Source organism: Panthera onca, chromosome X (assembly GCF_046562875.1).
Source record: "Panthera onca isolate mPanOnc1 chromosome X, mPanOnc1 haplotype 2, whole genome shotgun sequence".
NCBI classification, from domain to species: domain Eukaryota; kingdom Metazoa; phylum Chordata; class Mammalia; order Carnivora; family Felidae; genus Panthera; species Panthera onca.
Window position 1 is genome coordinate 129,732,238 of NC_138357.1, and position 21,291 is coordinate 129,753,528.

The window sequence follows — 21,291 nt, forward strand, 5'->3', positions numbered from 1 at the left end:
CCAGAGTGAGCGACAGGCACCAGCTTTCCCGCGATGCCCCCGGGCCCCGAGGGACGACCAGCCCAGCACATCCATGTGGCTGGAGCGACAGTGGGGACAAGGGCTGGAGCTATAGGGACGAGTTGACCGTTTCCTCGCTGTGAGTTTCTGCAAGATCGTGGCCTCCGATTGGCACCACATTCGATTTTCAGAAGGTGACCTTAGAGCCAAGGTTACACGTCACCTTCAGCAAAGCTGAAAACCTGTTGTGTCAGGTAAAACCCCGAGGCCCAAAGAGGGAAAGAAGAAAAGGGAACACGGAGTGCATGTGGTTATTCTTAGAGAAAGTCCCGTTGCCGCCCTTGGGTTGGGAGATTCAGCAGGACTCGCAGAAGTCTGCAAAGCTGTTGCGCCCGTGGCCCTGACTTCATACAACAGAAGCCAGAGGGGAAAATCGGCCCCACGTAGAGGGGCTTGGCAGAGCCCGAGACAGGGGACGCGTGGGCTTACAGCTGCCCTGTCTCCATGGACGTGCGGAGGGTGGGCAGGTGTCCCAGCAGCCTCATGCGGCCACGCGCACGAAGGATCACAAAACGCGCCCCGAGCCGTCAGCCTGCAAGTCGGGGACACGTGCTTGTGCACACGGATGCTGGACGGGAGGGGGTCACGCCCCAGGTCAGCTCTCCAAGAGCGCGGACAAGCCGAGGCTTCCACTGACCGCGGCCAGGGGTCCCGACTGTATGGAATGAGCCCGCATCACAGGAAGGGGGCGGGCGCTGAGCAGAAAAGGGAAGTGTCGGCTGCCGTGCCCCTGCAGTGCAATCACGGTCCTCACTTTCTGACACGGCCCAGAGCCGCCTGAGACAGCGGCCAGATGGCAGAGCGCCGGGAAACAGAGAGAGAAAGCAGGTGGCCAGCGCGGAGGCTGGAGCCCTGGGGTAAGGCGGGTTGCTTCCCTGTCTGAGTCTCCGACGCGCCTTGTCACCGTGGTACCTGTTCCTGCCGCTGGCCGCTGACACTGGCCGTCAGGGAGCACCTGAGGGGGAGGAATGGGAAAATCCGGATGGGGGGCCCCCGTGCAGAGGGGGGGAATTTCCAACAGCACGTGGGCGCGGTGTCGGAGGGTCTGAATTAGCCTCAGGGATGGATGAGCCCGCTTGCACCGGGACCAGGCTGAGCCCCCCGGGCAAGGCTGTGTGTGGGGATCCTGGAAACCACTCTGGACTTACTCCCGAGGCTTGGATGCGCTCAGAGGTGCCATGTACAGACGGTCTTCCATACGGGCAACGGTGCTTCCCGGATCCTGGGGATACACGTTCCTGACGGTCGCTCACGTCAAAGCCCCCGGCAAGCAAGTGCAGATCTGCCGGCCGGCCTGGGTAGCAGGTGTCTCTGGGGACGACGACGTGGTGACGGAGCGCGTCCGCGTCTGGTGACAACCGAGAGAAGACGGGAAAGTTGGGTAGGCAGTGGACGCAAAGGAGGGCAGTGCTATGTGGTCACCATTCATTGGAGACACGCAGCCCGGGCGGATCCCGGTTGGCAGGAGGGACGTGAGTAGTGTCGAGCAGTGGGCACGGGGTCCCCCTTTTGGGGGGTCGAGGACGCCCCGGCTCAGGTGGGGAGGATGCCTGAACGTTGCCGATGCGCGAAATGCTGTGGAACCGTAGGCGTTGAAAGGGTAGATTTTACACCGTCTGCGTTTTGCCTGTTTTTAAAAATCAAGGCAAAGATAAACTCAAGGAAGCACGAGATCCTACCCCCCTGCCCCGCTGGATGGCGTTTTCCCATCCGGTGGAGTGAGGCCGGCAGGAGCTGCCCCCCAGGACGGGCGTGAGCGGGGAAACCAGGAACCCTGTGGGAGGTGCCTACGCTCACCACACCAGGCGCCTGAGACATCACGGCACCGATGACTTCACGCTTCACCGCAATGTCCTCCACGGGGACTGTTGGCATCGTCGGCCAAGAGCCGCACAGCATCACTAACCATCTAGTCAAAAAGAGCAACCCTCCCGTGGGCCCCCTGCCCGCCACCCTTGGGTATGAAAGAACCCAGTTGTTTGCTTTTGGGTTTTTCTTTTTTTTCCTTCATCCAGTTTTACAGAAGTTGATGGTTTTGCTCCATCACCATGAGCAAGAAGAAACAGGCAGGGGTCAGTGCAGAGGAAGCAGAATGGGGAACAGGTCCAGGCGTGGGCAAATTTCGGTGCAGAAATTCAGGGCGGCGGGTGAACCGGGGCGGTGGGGCGGGCGTCCATCCACAGGCACCTGCTGCGTGTGCAGCCCCCAAGCAGCTGGTATGGGAGGCTGGAAAAAGGAGGAGAAACGCGGGTTCGAGACGTTTATGGGGGTGAAGGGAAAACAAGCCTGGGAAGGCCTGGGTGGAGCAGGGTTCAGCTTGCAGACGGAGGAAGCCGGAAGGTCGCCATAGCTCTGGACTGCTAGGTGCGGGGGAGGCCGGGAAGTTGGGACAGGTCTGCTCCCCGCTTTCATTTCCTCTTTTATAGCAAGTGTGGTGCCCTGCGGGCAGGGTGGGCTCTGGGAGGTTGGGAGGCAGGAATTGGAGGCTGGGGGCGGCTCCCCAGGTGCACGGTGGCTCAGGTGTGCACCCCTGACGTGTGGGGAGCTGGCTGGATTCTGCACCGTTGGGCTCCAGCCGGAGAAAGTGGTGCACAGCAGGGGAGAAGGGGCTGGGGCACCTAGAAGAGTCCTCAGTAGGCAGGCCGCCTGTCACTGCACAGAGTGAGTGGGGAAGGAGGCAGGCGGTGAGGAATGATCCCCCACAGCTCAGAGGTCTGTGGGGCAGGGAGCAGTGAGGCGGGGGCCTGTAGCTCCTACAGAGGAAGGATCCCCTGGATGGGGCTGGACGTGGGGGAGAGAGGAGCCCAGATGTGCTGAACTGGCCATGCATGGGAGGGAGACAGGAGAGGGAGCTTAAGGGGGGCCCAGGGGGAGAGGAAGAGAGCCCATGAAGAGAGGGACCAGCTGGATGGAGGCAGCCAGAAAGCAGACACTGGACGAAATGGGGAAAGGACTGGGTGAGAGAGAGGGAGGGAGGGGGGAAAAAGGAGGGAAGAAAGAAGGGACAAAATGAAGGAAGGAAGGAATGAAGGACAGAAGGAGGGAGGGAGGGAGGAAGGAAAGGAGGGAGGAAGGGAGGAAGGAAGGAAAGAAGAAGGAAGGAAGGAAGGAAGGAAGGAAGGAAGGTAGGAAGGGAGGGAGGGAAGGAGGGAGGGGGGAAGGGAAGGAAGGAAGGAAAGAAGGGAGGGGGGGAAGGAAGGAAGGAAAGAAGGAAGGAAGGTAGGAAGGGAGGGAGGGAAGGAGGGAGGGAGGGAGGGAAGGAGGGAGGGAGGAAGGGAAGGAAGGAAGGAAAGAAGGGAGGGGGGGAGGGATGGAAGGAAGGAAGGAAGGAAGGAAGGAAGGAAGGAAGAAGGCAGGAGGAAGAAGGGAAAGAAGGAAGGAAGGAAAGAAAGTAGAAAGGATGCAAGGAGGGAGGGAAGAGAAATGGGAAGGGAGAAAGGAAATTTGTGGCTATCTGTTCTGTCAGCACCCAGGGAGCTAATACACCAAGAGTAAAGAGGGAGTGTTTAGAAAAGATAGAAAACATAGACCATTAACACAAGGAAATTACAGAAAACACCATCATGTGTGGTAAGAGAGAGAGAGGAACCTCCAAGAAAAGATAAGGAATTAAAAGGATGAGGTCATAGGGAACACAAAGGCAGGAAGAAACAGCAGAGGCAGTTAGTGGCTGAGAGGGAGAGAAATACTTAGAGACCTAAGACCCTCGTTACAACTCACAAGTGACAACAACAATCACCAAGGAACCAACCCCAGCAAAAATACCACCAGGGAGATGGTGGGCAGACCACAAGACCCCACCCCAAACCCAAGCATAGCATCAGGTGTTCTCTGTTGAGTGCAGCTTTATGTGACCAGATCCCTTTGCTTTTGTCCTTACGTGTTGAAAAAGTTTTTAATAGACTTTGTTTTTTTCTTAAGAGCAGTTTTAGGTTTACAGAAACATTTAAGTCAAAATTAAGGGATTCCTATATATGTGCTTCCCCTTGGACCTAGTCTCCCCCATTATTAATATTTGCCATCAGTGCGGCACAGCTGTTATAATTGATGGACCAATATTGATACGTGATTATTGATTAAAGTCCACGGTTTACGTTAGAGTAACTCTTGGTGTTGGACATTCTTTGAGTTTGGACAGATGTGCAACAACATGGATCCACCGTTATAGGATGATAACAGAGTAGTTTCACTGCCCCAAAAATCCTCTGTGCTCCACCTGCCCATCTGTCCCTCCCCCAACCCTGAAGACAGCTCACTTTTTTCTGTCTCCATACTTTTTCCTTTTCCAGAATGTCATAGAGTTGGAATCATACAGGACGTATCATTTTCAAGCTGCCTTCTTTCACTTAGTAAATCATTTAGGCTCCTCCATATCTCTCTGTGCACTTACCCTTTTTATTTTCCTCTTTTATGTTTACACACCCCTTTCGATAGTTGCAAAACTCAAGTTTTTAAAAAAAGAAGTTAAAAAAAAAAGACAAACCTCAAAATATTTTTATTACCACAATGGAAACCTGACCTATCATTTCTTTTTCTACTCGCCCCAAATCCATTCTGATTATTAAGACAGAATCAGAGTGTGTGTCAACTATACTCCTATTAAAAACATTTTGGAGGTGCCTGGTGGATCAGTCGGTTAAGCATCTGACTTTAGCTCAGTTCACGATCTCACAGTCTGTGAGTTCGAGTCCCGCGTCGGGCTCTGTGTTGACAGCTCAGAGCCTGGAGCCTGCTTTGGATTCTGTGTCTCCCTCTCTCTCTGTCCCTCCCTTGCTCGTGCTCTGTGTCTGTGTCTGTCTCTGCCTCTCAAAAATAAATAAACAGCAAAAAAAATTTTTTTAGTTAAAAATTTTTTAATACAAATTAGAAGATTAAAATTGTATGAACCAAACAAGAGTCAGCACAATGAGAAAGTAATAGGAGTGTGTGTAATTTTCTCCCAAGAACTGTGACATATCGGGTGTGGCTTCAAGACTCATCTGGACCATGAGTCAAGCCTGATCAACATGGCGGACGTGTGAATTTGCAGGGTAGATCCGCGGGGCACTGGTAAATCTCCATCCACGCTCTGCGGGGAGATCATTTTGTAACCTGCCTGTCACAGGAAGCTCATTCTGGAGAAGAGAGAAGTCCGTGAGTGGGTTCCTGGTTTCTTGGTCATGCGGGCTCTCGAGTAGGTGGACAGCCCGGGCCATTCTCTGCAGGTGGAACTGGCATCCATTTCTTTGACAAATGAAGGCGTAGCCTGGGGAAGGGCTTGGGGAGCCTACGTTCCACCCGGACCCCGGTCAGAGACGGTCCAGACGTGTCCGGGAGGCAGAGTATGTGGAGCCAGGACGTCACTCACAGTCCAGCAGCCTGGGAACGACCCTGACTCTCTGTCTCCACTGTTGTTTTGTGCGCAACATGGCCATCAAGTTGGTGCCCATCCTGGACTCAGCCCTGAGCCCTAGGGAGTGAGTGGATCTTGGTTCCTGTGCTGGACACAATAACATGCCCAGAGACGTGTCCATCTCGATGTCAGCATGGTGGACGTCGTCATAAGGGCCCCGCGGACGTCTATCTCCTCCAATAGATTACAGACGGGAATGATGCCAGAGCATGTGGTCAACTCACCGCAGGGATACAGAGGACACAGGGTGGGCTGGAGCCCGTGTCCGGGCTGCAGGCCAGGCCCTCGGTTCTGGGGACCCCCTGAGACCGGTTGTAACCTGCAGTGACCCCAGGCAGACCAGCGGGCTGGCCATCAGCCTGGGGATGGTCCTGTGGTTTTCCCCCGGAGCATCCCCCTGGGGAATCCTGTCTGGGTCCTCCTGCCGAGACCCCTCGTGAGAGCTGATTTCCTCACAGTGTGACTGTCCCTCCTTCCAGGGCTTCCTCGTCCTCCCAGCCGCCCCCTGGGACCCTGGGCCACGACCATCCTGTTCTGCATGCTGCTGGACCCAGCGTTACCCCTGACTCAGGAGCACCAGGGTAAGGGCGTGAAGCTGTCTGACCCTTTTCTGCCCGCCTCATTCCGCGTCCTGTGTCCCTGGGGACACGTCCTGACACGTGAGGTCTCTGGGTCCTTCCGCACCTTACACGCCTGCACAAAGTGTGTGCTGTCCAGCCTGGCCCCTGCCGTGTGCGTTGCACGTGATGCTGGTGAGGTCTGCTCACTCCGGAGTGCCCTGGGTCCAGGGCTGTGCACAAGCTGGCTGGACGTGTTGTCAGAGTTCTGTTGACCGTCAAAGACTTTCTCGGCTGCGTTATGTCAGGGATTTGGTCACTAACTGACAGCTTCCCTGCTTTCTGACACAAGTTCTGCCTTAGGACCAACCGGAGGAAGCCCGATGCGCTGTCCTAATGTATCACAGGGGCACCCCGCTTCTAGGGAGTCATGTGATCTCCCCCACACCCACAGCCTCTGCTCAGGCACAACCGAATGGCCCCGCTTGTCCACTGTGAAACCTGCCCTCCCCTCTGTCCGCCCTTGAGTCTCTGACAAGTGCCGCCGATGGTGGCCGACTCCCTCACAGTGCTGAGCTCGCAGTAAAAATAGTCTCTGCTGGTTCTCACTTGGTTGGTCTTGGCTCACGTACACGGTAGGCGTCCTCACATGGAGAAAAGGCACAGAGATCCAGGCAGGAAGGGGAGATGGGAGCGGGGCAGATTCTGAGGATGCGCCAATGCCCTGGGGCCACCTGGGGTGGGACAGGGGAAGGGCACAGCATGTCCCAGCCTTGATCTTTGCTTACAAGATACGGGATGGGTCAGCAGGTGGGGAGTGACAATGGGAAAAGGGCAACTTCTGAATCCGGTGGCTACGTCTTTCAGATGTTCCAACCACGGAATGGGTCCCCAGTCTAAATATGAAGTTTGACCGAAGGACAATGGAACTGAGTTGGGACTGCAAAGAAAACACTACCTACCTCGAATGTGTGATGATCCACAAGGAGAAAGGAGAGATCAGAAAAAAGGTAAGATGATTTGATAAAGTCATCTGGTATCCTTCACGAGGCTCTCTTCACGTTAGGAATAAGGCTACAACAGGTGGGAATGGACCGCATGGGTATGACGTTGGGACACATCATGGTTCTAGATGTACCAGGGAGATAAGGACTGGCCCGTGTCCAAAAGGTGCCTGGGGGCCCGATTCCCTGGGGGACTTAGCAACTCCTTGGAAAATGTCTTATCCCAAAAGGAAAGGGAGGGCGGGGCTCCCCAGAAAGGATGCCCAGCTCAAAGCTCCTATGAGGTTAGACCTGTCACAGGCTGTAGGGTGGGACCCTTGGGGATGATCACCCACCCAAAGAGGGCGAAATGAGACAATCTGGTGGGATGCGGGACCCAGGGCCACAAGGGCAGATTCCGATCGGGAACCCGAATGTGCCCAGAATTTCCAGGGGGCACTTTCCGGGAGACGGAATGTCCAACAACAGTGATCGGGGGAAGACATGTGGCTTATTCTGTGATTTTCAGGCTTTGGTGTCCCGTCAGAGGGTGTTGCTTAGGGGAACCGCTGTCCTCCCAGCAGAAACTGCAGCCTTTTGCCCGGTGGATCCATCCAAACTCATCCACACGGCGGACTTAATCCCAAGAAAGACATAGCATTAGTCCCGAGTGTTCGATGAAAACAAGGTCACAAGGCTCACCAGATACAATGGTAACATGAAGCCTGTGACTGTATGAGGGGTTTGAGACAGGACAAGAAAACTCCCCCACCTGGACCCCACTGAGCCAGAATCTACATTTTAACCGGATGTCTGGTGACTGAGGGCCCCAGTGAAAGAAGGCCTCTGTTCCCGCCTTCTAAACAACACTATACACTGCAGGGTTGAGGTCCCACCTACATGTTGGCACGCCAACACCCACCCAGAGAATGTGCATGGGTGGTGGTGACTTCACGGGGTCAGTGGATGAACAAACGACATCCAGATGAGAAGAAAAAATTTCCTAATGCGCTGACTGGTTGCATCTTTTTAGCCCAAGAACAAAGACTGTCACTGCAACTTTTCCCATGATTCTCTCCATGGGGGAATCACGTTCGTGGTTAAAGTAAATAGCACCCAAGGACCGATTCCAGAAAAACTGGTCTACGCTAACCCAGGTAGGGAAAACATCACAGTGATCCTTCTGGACATCATTACCCTCAAGGCATGCCCAATTTTGTCTTTCTTGTCTGACTTTGCTCACTTAGCACACATAACACCTTCTTTTTGTAACGGAATACTACTCCATCGTGTGTATACACCACATCTTCTGTATCCATCCATTCAGCAACACCGTTTAGGCTGTGTCCACACGTTGGCTATTGCGAATCATAATGAATGATGATTCACATTGTGAATGTGTGCCATAATGAACATGGGGGTGTGTATACCTTTTGGGGATCCAGATTTCGTTTCCTTTCGGTATAGACCCAAAAGTAGGGATTGCTGGGCCATATGAGAGTTCTGCGGTGAATATTTAGAGAAACTTCCTAATTTTTCCACAGTGGCTGCACTCACGCACATTCCCACCAGCAGTGCACAGGGTTCCCTGTTGCCCACACCCTCCCCGGTATTGATCTCTCCTCTTTTTCATAATAGCCATTTAGCAGGTGTGAGACGACAGCTCCTTGTGGCTTTGATTCGCATTTCTTTGATGATGAGTGATGTGGAGTATCTTCCAACGTAGCCATTGGCCATCTGTGTATCTTCTTCTGAAAAATGTCTATTCAGGTCCTTTGCCCTATTCAGGTTGTTTCAGTTTTGGGGGGTCTTTTGTTGTGTTTGTTTGTTTTCTTTTGTTGTTTTCTCCTTCTCCTCCTCCTCCCACTTCTCCTCCTCCTCCTCCTTCTTCTCCTTCTCCTCCCAAACCCAGAGTCAAATGCTTAATGGACTGAGCCACCCAGGCGCCTCTTATCTGTGTGTTCTTAAATTTTCTTCATCAATGTCGGATAATATTCAGTATAGACATCTTTCACCTTCTTGGTTCAGTTTATTCCTAAGTATTGTATTCCTTTTGTTGCTATCAGAACAAAGGGATTATTTCCTTTTTTAAATTTTTCTTATTTTTTTTTAAATTTTTTTAACGTTTTATTTATTTTTGAGACAGAGAGAGACAGAGCATGAACGGGGGAGGGGCAGAGAGAGAGGGAGACACAGAATCGGAAGCAGGCTCCAGGCTCTGAGCCATCAGCCCAGAGCCCGACGTGGGGCTCGAACTCACGGACTGCGAGATCGTGACCTGAGCCGAAGTCGGACACCCAACCGACTGAGCCACCCAGGCGCCCCTTATTTGTGTGTTCTTAAATTTTCTTCATCAATGTCGGATAATATTCAGTATACACATCTTTCACTTTCTTGGTTCAGTTTATTCCTAAGTATTGTATTCCTTTTGTTGTTATCAGAACAAAGGGATTATGTCCTTTTTAAAATTTTTCTTATTTTTAAGTAATCTCTACACCCAATGTGGGGCTCAAACCCACAGTCCCAACATCAAGAGTCACATGCTCTACCAGCTGAGCCAGTCAGGCACCCTGGAATTATTTTCTTAATTCTCTTCCTAAACGGGTTGCCATTAGAGTATACAAATACTGATTTTTGCATGCTGATTTTGTATCCTGCAACTTTATTACATTTATTTATTAGCTATAATAAAAGTGTTTTTGGGGGCACCTGGGTGGCTCGGTTGGTTGAGCGGCAGACTTTGGCTCAGGTCATGATCTCACGGTTCGTGAGTTCCAGCCCCATGTCGGGCTCTGGGCTGACAGTTCAGAGCCTGGGGCTTGCTTTGGATTCTGTGTCTCCCTCTCTCTCTGCTCCTCCCCTGCTTGCACTCTGTGTCTCTCTCTTTCTGAAAAATAAATAAATATTTTAAAAAATTAAAAAAAAATTAAAGTGTTTTTGCTTGTTTAGTTTTTAGGGGTTTTTTGTACACATATGATTATATTATCAGCAAACACATAATCTTGATTTTTTTTTTTAATTTCGATACCTTTATTTCTTTTTCTTGTCTAATTGCTCTGGCTAGGATTTCCCATGCTATGTTTAAATTGAGGTGGTGATGGGGCACCTGGGTGGCCCAGTCGGTTAAGCAACCAACTTCAGCTCAGGTCATGATCTCACAGTCTGTGAGTTCGAGCCCCACGTCAGGCTCTGTGCTGAAAGCTCAGGGTGGGTCTGTTAAGCGTGCGACTCTTGATTTCGGCTCAGGTCATGAGTTTGAGCCTTGCATCAGGCTTCCCGCTGACAGCACTGAGCCTGCTTGGGATTCTCTCTCTTCCTCTCTCTCTCTGCCCCTTCCCACCTCTCCCTCTCTCTCTCGAAATAAAAAGTAAATAAAACAAAATGAATTTGGAAGTGTTTCCTCTTCTTCTATTTTTTGGACGTGTTTAAGAAGGACTGGAACGAACTATTCTTTGAATGCTCGGTAGAGGCTCCAAGCATAAAGCCTGTGGTCCCCTTGCCCAGATTGTTTCCTTCTTGTGTCTTCTCAGGTGGCGAGGGCACCGCTGCCCAAAACTTCTCCTGTTTTATCTACAACGTGAACTTCATGAACTGCACTTGGGCGAAAGGTCGGGCTGCGCCTGATGACGTCCAATATTTCTTGTACATACTAGACTTTAAGTAAGTGTCGACCTTACGTAGGCGGCCTTGAAAAGCACAGGGCGGGAGGGGGGGACGCCCTGACCGGTCTCCGAACACCTTGGAATCTTGTAGGGAAAAAAGGGAAAGAGAGTGTCCTCATTACGTGACGGACTCAGGAACCCACGTCGGATGTCACCTGCACGATCTGTCGGGATTAACGTTCCGCAATTACTTCCTGGTGAACGGCACCAGCCGAGAGACGGCGGTCCAGTTTTTTGACACAATTTTGTCCTTGAAAAACATAGGTGAGAACGGCGTCCTGTGGGGTGAACCCATGCTTGGCAGGGGAGCTTGGGACAGGATTTGCCGGGACACCAGCCCGCGTTTCCTGGGGCTGCTGTTAGCACCTGGCCACAAACTGGGGGGGTTGGAAGAACGGAAATGTATTCTCTCGCAGCTCTGGAGGCCAGAGACCCCGAGTCGAGGTGTCCATACGGTTCCTTCCTTCTGGAAGGTGGCCGAGTAAGGGGGCCAGCACCCCTTCTACTCTGAACTCGGCGTGGTGAAAAGGTGTGGTGCCCCTGCCCCCCACCGTCCACCGGAGGAAGCCAGAGCCCCCCCCCCCCCCGAGGCCCCCACAGCGAAGTCCCAGCAGGACAGAGGGGGACATTCGGACCGGGAGGTGGCGGGAGGGGAATTCGGGCTCGCTTGTGGGCCTCCCCATGTGGTAGCGGGCACAGCCTTCTCTTGCCTTTTGGGGGGACCCCGTTGACAAACGGATGCCAGCTCACGTCTCCCCCAGCCCCCTCTTGCAGAGCCACCTGTTGGGGGAGCTCTAGGTGGCCGCTGGGGCCCCTGGGACTGTCACAGCAGGACAAACGTCCCCTGGCCCAGACGTGGCCACCTTCCTTCCGAGGGAATCCCGACTTTTCTCTCTTCTTCCCCATGTTTCTAAGACTTTTATGTGACCCAGGAGGCCCCAAGATTATTGCAAACTTCAGCCCTGTGATACTGTGACTTCCGATCAGCCGCTCTGGGTCTCCCTCCCGGCTCTGTGGCCCAGGGCTGACCAGACCCTTTGAATTTCCCGGGGTCCAGAGCCGTGAATGTGTCTTTTGTTATGTTAACGAGGTGACCGCGGAAAAGCGCTCGGGGTGGGGGCCGGTTGCCAGGGTTACCAACCGCAGGATCGGTGGCTTTGAATTTTCAGTTCCCTCCTCTGACTTCGGCCAGGGGCGGGGGGGGGGGGGGGGAGGGGGGGGGGGGAATGGGAGAGGGGCTGGGGGCCCCAAGGGGCAACGGTTTAAGGAGTCGTGTCTGCGTAAGGAAGGCTGCGTGCCGTCCCGAAAGGACGGGGACAGTCGTAGCAGTCTGTGCGGGTTTTCCGTGACGGAACGCGCCCCCTCCCACCTCCGGGGTTGAGGACCGAATGTGGCCGCCGGGAGGAGACACAGACCGCACGTCCCCAGCCTTGGCGCGACCCACCCCGCGGGGTATCCCTTCGCCGCTCGCCGGGTCAGGACGTGCGTCCTCTCCGCCCGGCTGTCCCCATAGTGGCCCCGTGTCCGCTCAGCCCCCCCTGCGTCCCTCCTTCCCTCCCCCGGGGTTCCCGGGTCCCTCCCCGCAGCCGGCCACGCGGTCGCGCGTGCGCACCGCCAGCCCTGCCCACGCGCCCGCCCGCGGTCCCCTTTGGTGCTCCGGGGGACCCCTACCGGCTGCCCCTTGACGCCCGGCGGGCGGACCTGGGCCGGAGCCCCCGGGGCTCAGGGCCGTGACCTCGGTCCCCCTCGCAGAAATATACAGCCCGCCCAACAACGTCAGCGTCGACTGCAACCCGTCCCACTGCCAGATCCTCTGGGACCCGCCCAGGACCCGACACCCCTCGTCCGCCTGGGACTTCAACTACCAGCTGCGCATCCAGAAACAGGTCAGTGCGCTCGGCCCCGGACGGGACGGCGTCGACCCAGAGGGCAGACCAGCGCCCCGCCCCCCGCCGCGAGGGCCCGGTGCACGCGGCCCGGCAGGGATGGGTGAGGCGGGAGGGCGAGGCAGAGGAGGACACGGTGCCCCCCGCGGGACGGTCACCCCGCGGCCGGTCCCAGGGCGAGGGGACACCCCCGGCTGCTCCCCGAAAGCCGTCGGGGCTTGGAGGTGAGCAGGCCGAGGTGGGACGCACAGGCCCTGGCCGTCCACGCCGCCGGCACCCGCCTGGAGAAGGGGGTTCTTTCCTCCAGGACCGCCGGGACCCAGTGTAGACAAGGCAGGTTCGCTCCGCCACGACCACGGGAGGCCAGAGGGGGCAAGGCGGACTCTCTCTTCCCCATCAACGGAGACTCGGTATAGACAGGGGGACGCTAGGCTCCGTATGGACGTGCGCCCAGTGTAGACAGGGGGACGCTAGGCTCCGTATGGACGTGCGCCCAGTGTAGACAGGGGGGACGCTAGGCTCCATATGGACGTGCGCGCAGTGTAGACGGGGGACGCTAGGCTCCATATGGACCTGCGCGCAGTGTAGACAGGGGAACGCTAGGCTCCATATAGACATGCGCGCAGTGTAGACAAGGGGACGCTAGGCTCCATATGGACGTGCGCGCAGTGTAGACAGGGGAACGCTAGGCTCCATATAGACGTGCGCGCAGTGTAGACAAGGGGACGCTAGGCTCCATATGGACGTGCGCGCAGTGTAGACAGGGGGGACGCTAGGCTCCGTATGGACGTGCGCGCAGTGTAGACGGGGGACGCTAGGCTCCGTATGGACGTGCGCGCAGTGTAGACGGGGGACGCTAGGCTCCGTATGGACGTGCGCGCAGTGTAGACAGGGGGACGCTAGGCTCCATATGGACGTGCGTGCAGTGTAGACGGGGGGACGCTAGGCTCCATATGGACGTGCGTGCAGTGTAGACGGGGGGACGCTAGGCCCCATATGGACCTGCGTGCAGTGTAGACGGGGGGACGCTAGGCCCCATATGGACGTGCGCGCAGTGTAGACACGGGGACGCTAGGCTCCGTATGGACGTGCGCCCAGTGTAGACAGGGGGAGCCCTCTCTCCACTTCCAGCTGCGCCCAGTGTAGACAAGGGGGAGCCCTCTCTCCACATCCGCCTGTGCCCAGTGTAGACAAACTCGACCTCCAGCCCTTGCTTGGCCCCATCCGCCACTGGCTTGAACCCCAGGCGTGATCAGGCCCCGTTTCCCTCCGTGGACGAGTCCCACCCTCAGTCCCCACGTCACTCGGGTGAAGGCAGCTCACAGGGCCTCAGCCGTCCCCTGGGCCCCGGGGTGTGACCCTTGACCACACTCCCAGGGGACAACATGTGAAAACTGTAAAAATGTGCCCAATGCAGAAAAGTACATCTAGTTCTGTTTGTTTTTTTCTAGGACAACAGGGAACACGCCGGAAATCAACTGGTGAGTTGAAACCCTGACCCAGAAGATTCCTGTGAGCGTGACCCAGATTTCTTCCTGCCAAACACCAGTAGTGGGTGGACGTCAACGTCCTTTATGGGGACGTTTCCTAAGTCCTAGGGACACTCTGACCTTCCGTATCGTCTTCTGTCCAATGGGGCTTAGCTCGGTCCCCGTCTCTGCTCCTGGCCCTTGTACCTGCTGAGTGATTTCTACTTGGGGGAGCCCCCGAGACCACGTGTTTCTAGACAGTTCTGATGCTCGGCCCCGGAGGGAGCGTGCTTCTGAACCTGTCAGCTGCCTCGGTGGGGCCGTTGGAAAGGCATCCCCCCCCCCGCCCGCTCCCCCCCACCTCCCGCCCCAGCCCTTCTTTGCTGAACACAGGAGACCCTGCCTTGAAACTTTTCTCTTCTGTCCAAAGATCGATGTGACCGGCAAATCGGAAAATAAATACAACTTCCCGAGTCCAGAGCCCAGACCCAAGCACACTGTGACGATACGGGTCTCAGACGCACGGGGACAGCATTGGAGCGCCTGGAGCCAGCCCGTGGAATTCGGTACGTGACCCGGGAGCGCCTCCGGATCCATCTGTTAGCCCGTCCCGTCTCCCTGGAGGCTCACGACCCAGGGGTTCCCGTGCGCTTGTCTGTGCTCCTTCAGAGGAAGGACAAACGCCCCGCAGCCTCCTGAACCGGCCACCCCAGCCGGAAGGGGTCTCCTGGTCTGACACTTGTAGGGCGACTTTGTTGAAGCCATATGCCTGCAGAGAAAAAAAAAAAAAAAAAAAAACCATATGCCTGGAAATGCGTATGGTTGGTTGGGGGGGTCCATTTGTATTTATTTTTTTATTTTTTAAATTTACTTATCTATTTGGTCCATTTCTATTTTATTTGGAGGTTAAAGTTTATTTGGTCCATTTTTATTTTATTTGGGAGGTTAAAATTTATTTATTTGGTCCATTTCTATTTTATTTGGAGGTTAAAATTTATTTATTTGGTCCATTTCTATTTTATTTAGGAGGTTAAAATTTATTTATTTGGTCCATTTCTATTTCATTTGGAGGTTAAAATTTATTTATTTGGTCCATTTCTATTTTATTGGGAGGTTAAAATTTATTTATTTGGTCCATTTTTATTTTATTTGGGGATTTGAAATGTATTTACTTAGTCATTTGGTTTGTTTTTTTAGAAATTAATTTTTTTGGTCTTTTTTTTTTAAATGTTTATTTTTTTATTTAAAAAAGTTTTTTTAATGTTTTTATTTATTTTTGAGACAGAGAGAGACAGAGCATGAGCAGGGGAGGGGCAGAGAGAGAGGGAGACACAGAATCCAAAGCGGGCTCCAGGCTGCGAGCTGTGAGCGCAGAGCCTGATGCAGGGGTTGCAGTCATGAACCCTGAGATCATGACCAGAGCCAAAGTCGGACGCTTAACCGACAGAGCCTCCCAGGCGTGCCTTTTTGGTCCCCTTTGAAATCGGTTTATCGCACCGTCAGAGCACGTTCTGGTGTGGACGGTGCAGAGGCCCCTTTGGCTCACGGACAGCTTTGCAGGAAGGCTTCGGGGTGGACACTTGGCGGGTCCTCCGCCGCTCTGAGCCTTTCTCCTCCGCGGCCAGCCGGCGAGGGAATGACTGCCGTGTGTCCCCAGTCTGCCCTGAGGGGTACGAGGTGCGTCCCCCTGTCTCCCCAGGCTCCACACAAGCCACAGCCAGCTTTGTGCACGTCTATGTGCTCGTGGTCCTGGGGACCTTCGTCTGTGCCCTGATTCTCAGCTGCTTTGTGAAAAGGTAATTCCAGTGGTGGTTTGGATGGAGCTCACAGAGCCGGTGGTGTGCCCTCAGCAGGGGGCGGTGTAGACGCGGCCATCGGGGGCCTCGTCGGGACCCCCGAGGGGCAGCCCCAGAGCCCCCCAGGGGCCCTACCGAGCCCACCCGTGCGCCCCCACCCTTCAGCCGGATGGGCGCTGGGGGCCCCCGCCCTCAGCTTCTCTTTCTGCCAAAGCTTCCTGTCCCCGTGCGAGTCTCACCGAGGCCTTGGGGCCCAGCCGGCAGTGTCCAGTCCGCCCACCTTTGCACGTGGGGAACGGGGGCTCCTGTGTGGGCAGCAGACGTGTGCCCTCGGCTCCAACAGGGTCTCAGGGCCCCTCACACGCGCCTCGGGATGAAAGGCACACGCAGAAAAGTTAATTCTCACCTACAGGCCGGTGCAGGGCACGGTTTGTGAACCTGGGGCATCTTCGCAGAGGGTGGCCCTCCTGCACGATGGGGGGACCCTCTGGGTGGCCTCCTGTGCCCAGCCCTCGATGGCCCCCGCGTCCTGGCTGGGCATCCGGTGGCCGTTCCCCTCAGGACTGAGGCGCGTGGCCAACGGCACAGGACAAGGGGGGGCTGTCCCGGCCGGCTGAATACGGGGGCCGCACGGCACCCCCGTTGCCCAGAGACCCTGCACCTGGGAACAGATGGGAACAGGGGCCACAGCCACCGGAATGGTCACAGAGCGCGTGCTTTACCCAAGGCACTTATCTTTGTGAAAAGCTGCTTGTGTTTCCTGTGGAAACAGGAAAAAATGACCACAAACCAGATGTCTTGAAACAACAGAAATGAATCATCTCCCAGCATTGGAGACGAGAGTCTGAGACCCAGACAGGGAAGGACCACTGAGATCCAGGAGGGGCAGGACCCCTGAGATCCAGGCAGGACAGGGCCACTGAGATCCAGGCAGGGCAGGGCCACTGAGATCCAGGCAGGGCAGGGCCACTGAGATCCAGGGGGGGCAGGGCCACTGAGATCCAGGAGGGGCAGGACCCCTGAGATCCAGGTGGGGCAGGGCCCCTGAGATCCAGGTGGGGCAGGGCCACTGAGATCCAGGCAGGGGAGGGCTGCTGAGATCCAGGTAGGGCAGGGCCACTGAGATCCAGGAGAGGCAGAAACACTGAGATCCAGGAAGGGCAGGGCTGCTGAGATCCAGGTAGGGCAGGGCCACTGAGATCCAGGCAGGGCAGGGCCACTGAGATCCAGGCAGGGCAGGGCCGCTGAGATCCAGGCAGGGCAGGGCCGCTGAGATCCAGGCAGGGCAGGGCCACTGAGATCCAGGAGGGGCAGGACCCCTGAGATCCAGGTAGGGCAGGGCCACTGAGATCCAGGAGGGGCAGGGCCCCTGAGATCCAGGAGGGGCAGGGCCCCTGAGATCCAGGAGGGGCAGGACTGCTGAGACCCAGGAGGGGCAGGACCACGGAGATCTAGGCAGGGCAGGGCCACTGAGATCCAGGCAGGGCATGACCACTGAGATCCAGGCAGGGCAGGACCGCTGAGATCCAGGCAGGGCAGGGCCGCTGAGATCCAGGCAGGGCAGGACCCCTGGGATCCAGGCAGGGGAGGACCACTGAGATCCAGGAAGGGCAAGACCATTGAATCCAAGAGGGGCAGGGCCACTGAGATCCAGGAGGCACAGGACCACTGAGATCCAGGAAAGGCAGAAACACTGAGATCCAGGCAGGGCAGGGCCCCTGAGATCTAGGGGGGACAGGACCACTCAGATCCAGGCAGGGCAGGGACACCCGTCATTGGATTTAGGTTCCCTCACGCAGGATGAGCTCACATTAACTTGATTACATCTGCAAAGATAAAATTCCCAACAAGGTCCTGTTTCCAGGTGCCTGGACTCAGGACCTGAGTATATATTTTGGGGGGACAGCACTCAGCTGTTCAGGCTCAGATGCACAAATGAGGTCAGGCCGCTGGAAATAGTGCCGACCATAAACCCAGCTCGTGGACAGGAACCTGCCGGCTCGGAAAGCGTGCTCTCCAAGGTTGGAGGGACAGGGGGACATGTCCGGGGACCCCGGGCTACCCCAGGATGCCCGCGATGGGCCACATCCTCCAGTCCATCCCCGTACCCCAGGGACTCAGTCTCGTGTTTGCTCATTTCTCTGAGATTCGAGCCTTCAGTGAAATCGTTCCCCGGAACGTGGCTGTGGCTTCTCACACGGCAGGAGGACGTGTCCCACGTCACAGACGGGTGAGGTTACATGCCGGTCTGTCGTTCACACGCTCCTTGTGTCCCCAGGTTGTTTGCGTCAGAGACCTTATTCCCACGGATTCCGCACATCAAGGATAAATGGAGTGAGAACGTTCACACTGACCACCAGGTAGGTGGGGGGGGGGGGGGGCAGCGAACCAGCACGGGGGGTGGGCAGTGAGCCTCCTTCCCCTCCCTTGGTCCCCAGGCTCGGTCCTGCCCCAGGACCTTTGCACGTGCCGGACCGTATGCCTGGAGGCCCCTGTCCCAAGCCGTCCCATCAGGCGGTCCTTTTATGCCTCAGTCACAGGGCGGCCCCGCCCACCGGGCCCCCAGTTCCCATCCACAGCCCTCGGCCACCCGAGCCCTGCTCGCTGGGTTCCCGAAAACCCGACACCCCCGTCCTCCCTGTGCCCCCCAGATCATCTGGGAGAAATCCACCCCGGATACAGGAAAGATCGACCATGAAGAGATCCTAACCGTGGAGGAAGTCACCGTCGCCCCGGAGAGCGTGTGAACCACAAAGTTGCTTCCAGCCCCGGAAGGTTCTGGAAGCCGTTTTGTCTTTTCATTGTTTGAACACTTATTTATACGGCGCTCTATTTTTTTACTTTAAAACAACGTGGTCTTTTGCAAGGATGCCTGTAGTCGGAGTTGAATGCCGTTGGGTCCTGACCCCATGACGCACCTTCCTTGACCCCCGGGGAGCAATGAGCCTTTCCCTCCCGTGGCTCAGGTGTCCACCTGCCAGCAGCCGGTGGGGCTGGGGCATGGCCTCTGACACACTTGTCCCGTGCGAACGAACAGTGGCCTCCCTGTACAGTTACCATCTCAGGGTCCCGAGCGTAATCACCTGTAAGGGCCCGTTGGTCACAGAAGGTCACATGTTCACAGGCTTTGGGAATCGGGTCGTGGACGTCCTTGGGGACATTAGTCCACAACATGGGGGTCAGGACTTGGACACCTTCGTGTGCGGGCTTGGGAGGGAGGGGGGGGACTTCCCTCAAAGATCCTGGCCGCACCTCTGCATCGTGACTTCTGAGAGGGCAAATCCTACGACCTGCAGGCCGCCCTGCGCACGTGAGGGTATGCGCCAGGAGAGCGTCTAATGCGGGCCTTCGTGAGACGACAGGGCACATCCAGGACCGGAAGTGAACGTGGCTGGGAAGGATGTCAGCTGCACGTACCCGGGGTGCCCGCAGAAGGTCTCCAAAGCCAGCAGGAGTGTCCCGTGGAAACCACGGCTTACCTCCGGGCTGGATTTGTTCATGAGGACAAAGCTAACGGGAGAGCAAGATGTATGTGGAAAATGTATATACAGAGAGATACAGATACAGACACAGATACAGGTAGATCCATATCGGAATATATACCCAGAAGAGACAGGAAAATATATACGTGGATACATATGCACAAAGAGATACATATTTGCAGAAATACGTGTTGATACGTGTGCACAAAGATATATATTTGCAGAAATACGTGTGGATACGCATGCACAAAGAGGTATCTATTTGCAGAAATATGTGCGGATACGTATGCACGAAGAGATACATATTTGCAGGAATACCTGTGGATACGTATGCATGAAGAGATAGATGTTTGCAGAAATACATGTGGATACGTATGCACAAAGAGATACATATTTGCAGAAATATGTGTGGATACATATGCACGAAGAGATACATGTTGGCAGAAATATGTGTGTATATGTATGCACGAAGATATATATTTGCAGAAATACGTGTGGATACGTATGCACAAAGAGATACATGTCTGCAGAAATACGTGTGGATATGTATGCACGAAGAGATACATGTTTGCAGAAACACATCCGCACATATATACAAAAAGATACACACGAAGACGATACACAGATGGTTATCCAGGAATTGGCTCATGTGATGTCGATGGTGGGGCTGCTGAGGGTGAAACCTGCCGGGCAGGTGGGCATGTAGCAGGGGACACTCCAGACTTGAGGCAGAATTCCTTCTCTGGGAAACCTCAGGGTGTGCCCTTGAGGTCTTCGCCTGATTAGACGAGGCCCACCCCCCATGTGAACTAGCATCTCTTCAAGTCAGCTGCTTGTGGATTTTTTGTCCCACCTACAAAACACCCCGAGTGAGTATTTGACTGAATACCAGGGACGGAGGGGGGCACTGTTGCCCATCCATGTGATGCCCATCCACATGAAATGACCGTCACGGAACTATTTAAAGGGTGAACTCATCATGATGTGCCGTCCAGTGGGTCCCCTGTGCCAGTCCTAGGTGACCCCGCCAGGGCAGTGGGCACACGCTCCCGACGGTAGTCCCCACGCCCAACCTGTGCCTTCCCACGGGCTCCTCTGGGCTCAGGCGGGCCGGCCCCGGGGGGAGGGGCTGGTGCAGACCTCCTAGTCCCGGCTCTTTGTTCCACAGCAGCTCCCAACACTCTTGGAGGAGTTCACGGCCGAGTCTCCGACTCACCCCACCTCACGGGTTCCCACAGGTGCTTCTCCATTCTGCCTCCCAAGCCTCCCTCTCCTCTGACCCTGAGCATGTTTTAGAGTCACTTCCTGGATTCGCAAGCAGATGTGATATCAGTCATTATCCTGCTAGTATGAATTTGGAAGCACGGGCCCAGACTCCCTGCATTTCGTTCTCATCTGGAAGCGTGGACGGTGTTGTGGGGAATCTAAACTCAGGAGAAGTCGCTGGCCATGATTCTTCCATTCCCCAACCAGCTAAGAGTTCTGGGCGACAGCCCTCTACCCCACTCCATTATTCAATCAAACACTGAGGGGTGTTTTGTAGGTGGGACCAAAAATCCGCAAGCAGCTCACTTTAACTAAAGAGAGGTGACGTCACATGGGGGGGTGGGCCTCGTCTAATCAGGTGACGACCTCAAGGGCACATCCTGAGGTTTCCCGGAGAAGAAAACCCTAGGACGAGTCCCAGAGGAATACTTTCATGCTCCACACCTTGCAAAGGCCGTAGGCTGTGGGGACCGGCCAGCCGCAGGCTGGGGGTCAGAAGGACCAGAGTGGTGGCAGGGGCCAGGCCCAGACCTTGGGGTTTTCCTTGGAGCCGTGGTTCTCACAGCCCCGTTGTTCTTACAGGTGGGGCCACACCACTTGTGGGGAGGAAGGCTCCCTTGTGCCTGTGCTCCTGAGATAATGGTCTGGGGCCCACCTCGGCCCCCAGGGTCGCCCATGGTTAAGAGCGTCAGGCGAAGGCACCCGGGGGGGCTGAGCGGCTGGCAGGGGAGGGATCTG

General features: G+C 55.6%; 1 protein-coding gene across 1 annotated transcript; it reads left to right on the forward strand.

The window, feature by feature from the left end:
• Positions 1–803: 803 nt before the first annotated feature.
• LOC145714077 (granulocyte-macrophage colony-stimulating factor receptor subunit alpha-like) lies at positions 804–18,674 on the forward strand. The gene is given in 13 exon segments (XM_081793159.1): positions 804–1,975; positions 1,977–2,019; positions 5,932–6,033; positions 6,877–7,019; positions 8,026–8,149; positions 10,523–10,652; positions 10,746–10,918; positions 12,407–12,540; positions 13,992–14,021; positions 14,440–14,575; positions 15,709–15,805; positions 18,084–18,165; positions 18,457–18,674. Coding segments are annotated over 13 exon segments (1,377 nt in total). The 5' UTR covers positions 804–1,888; the 3' UTR covers positions 18,553–18,674.
• Positions 18,675–21,291: the final 2,617 nt, after the last annotated feature.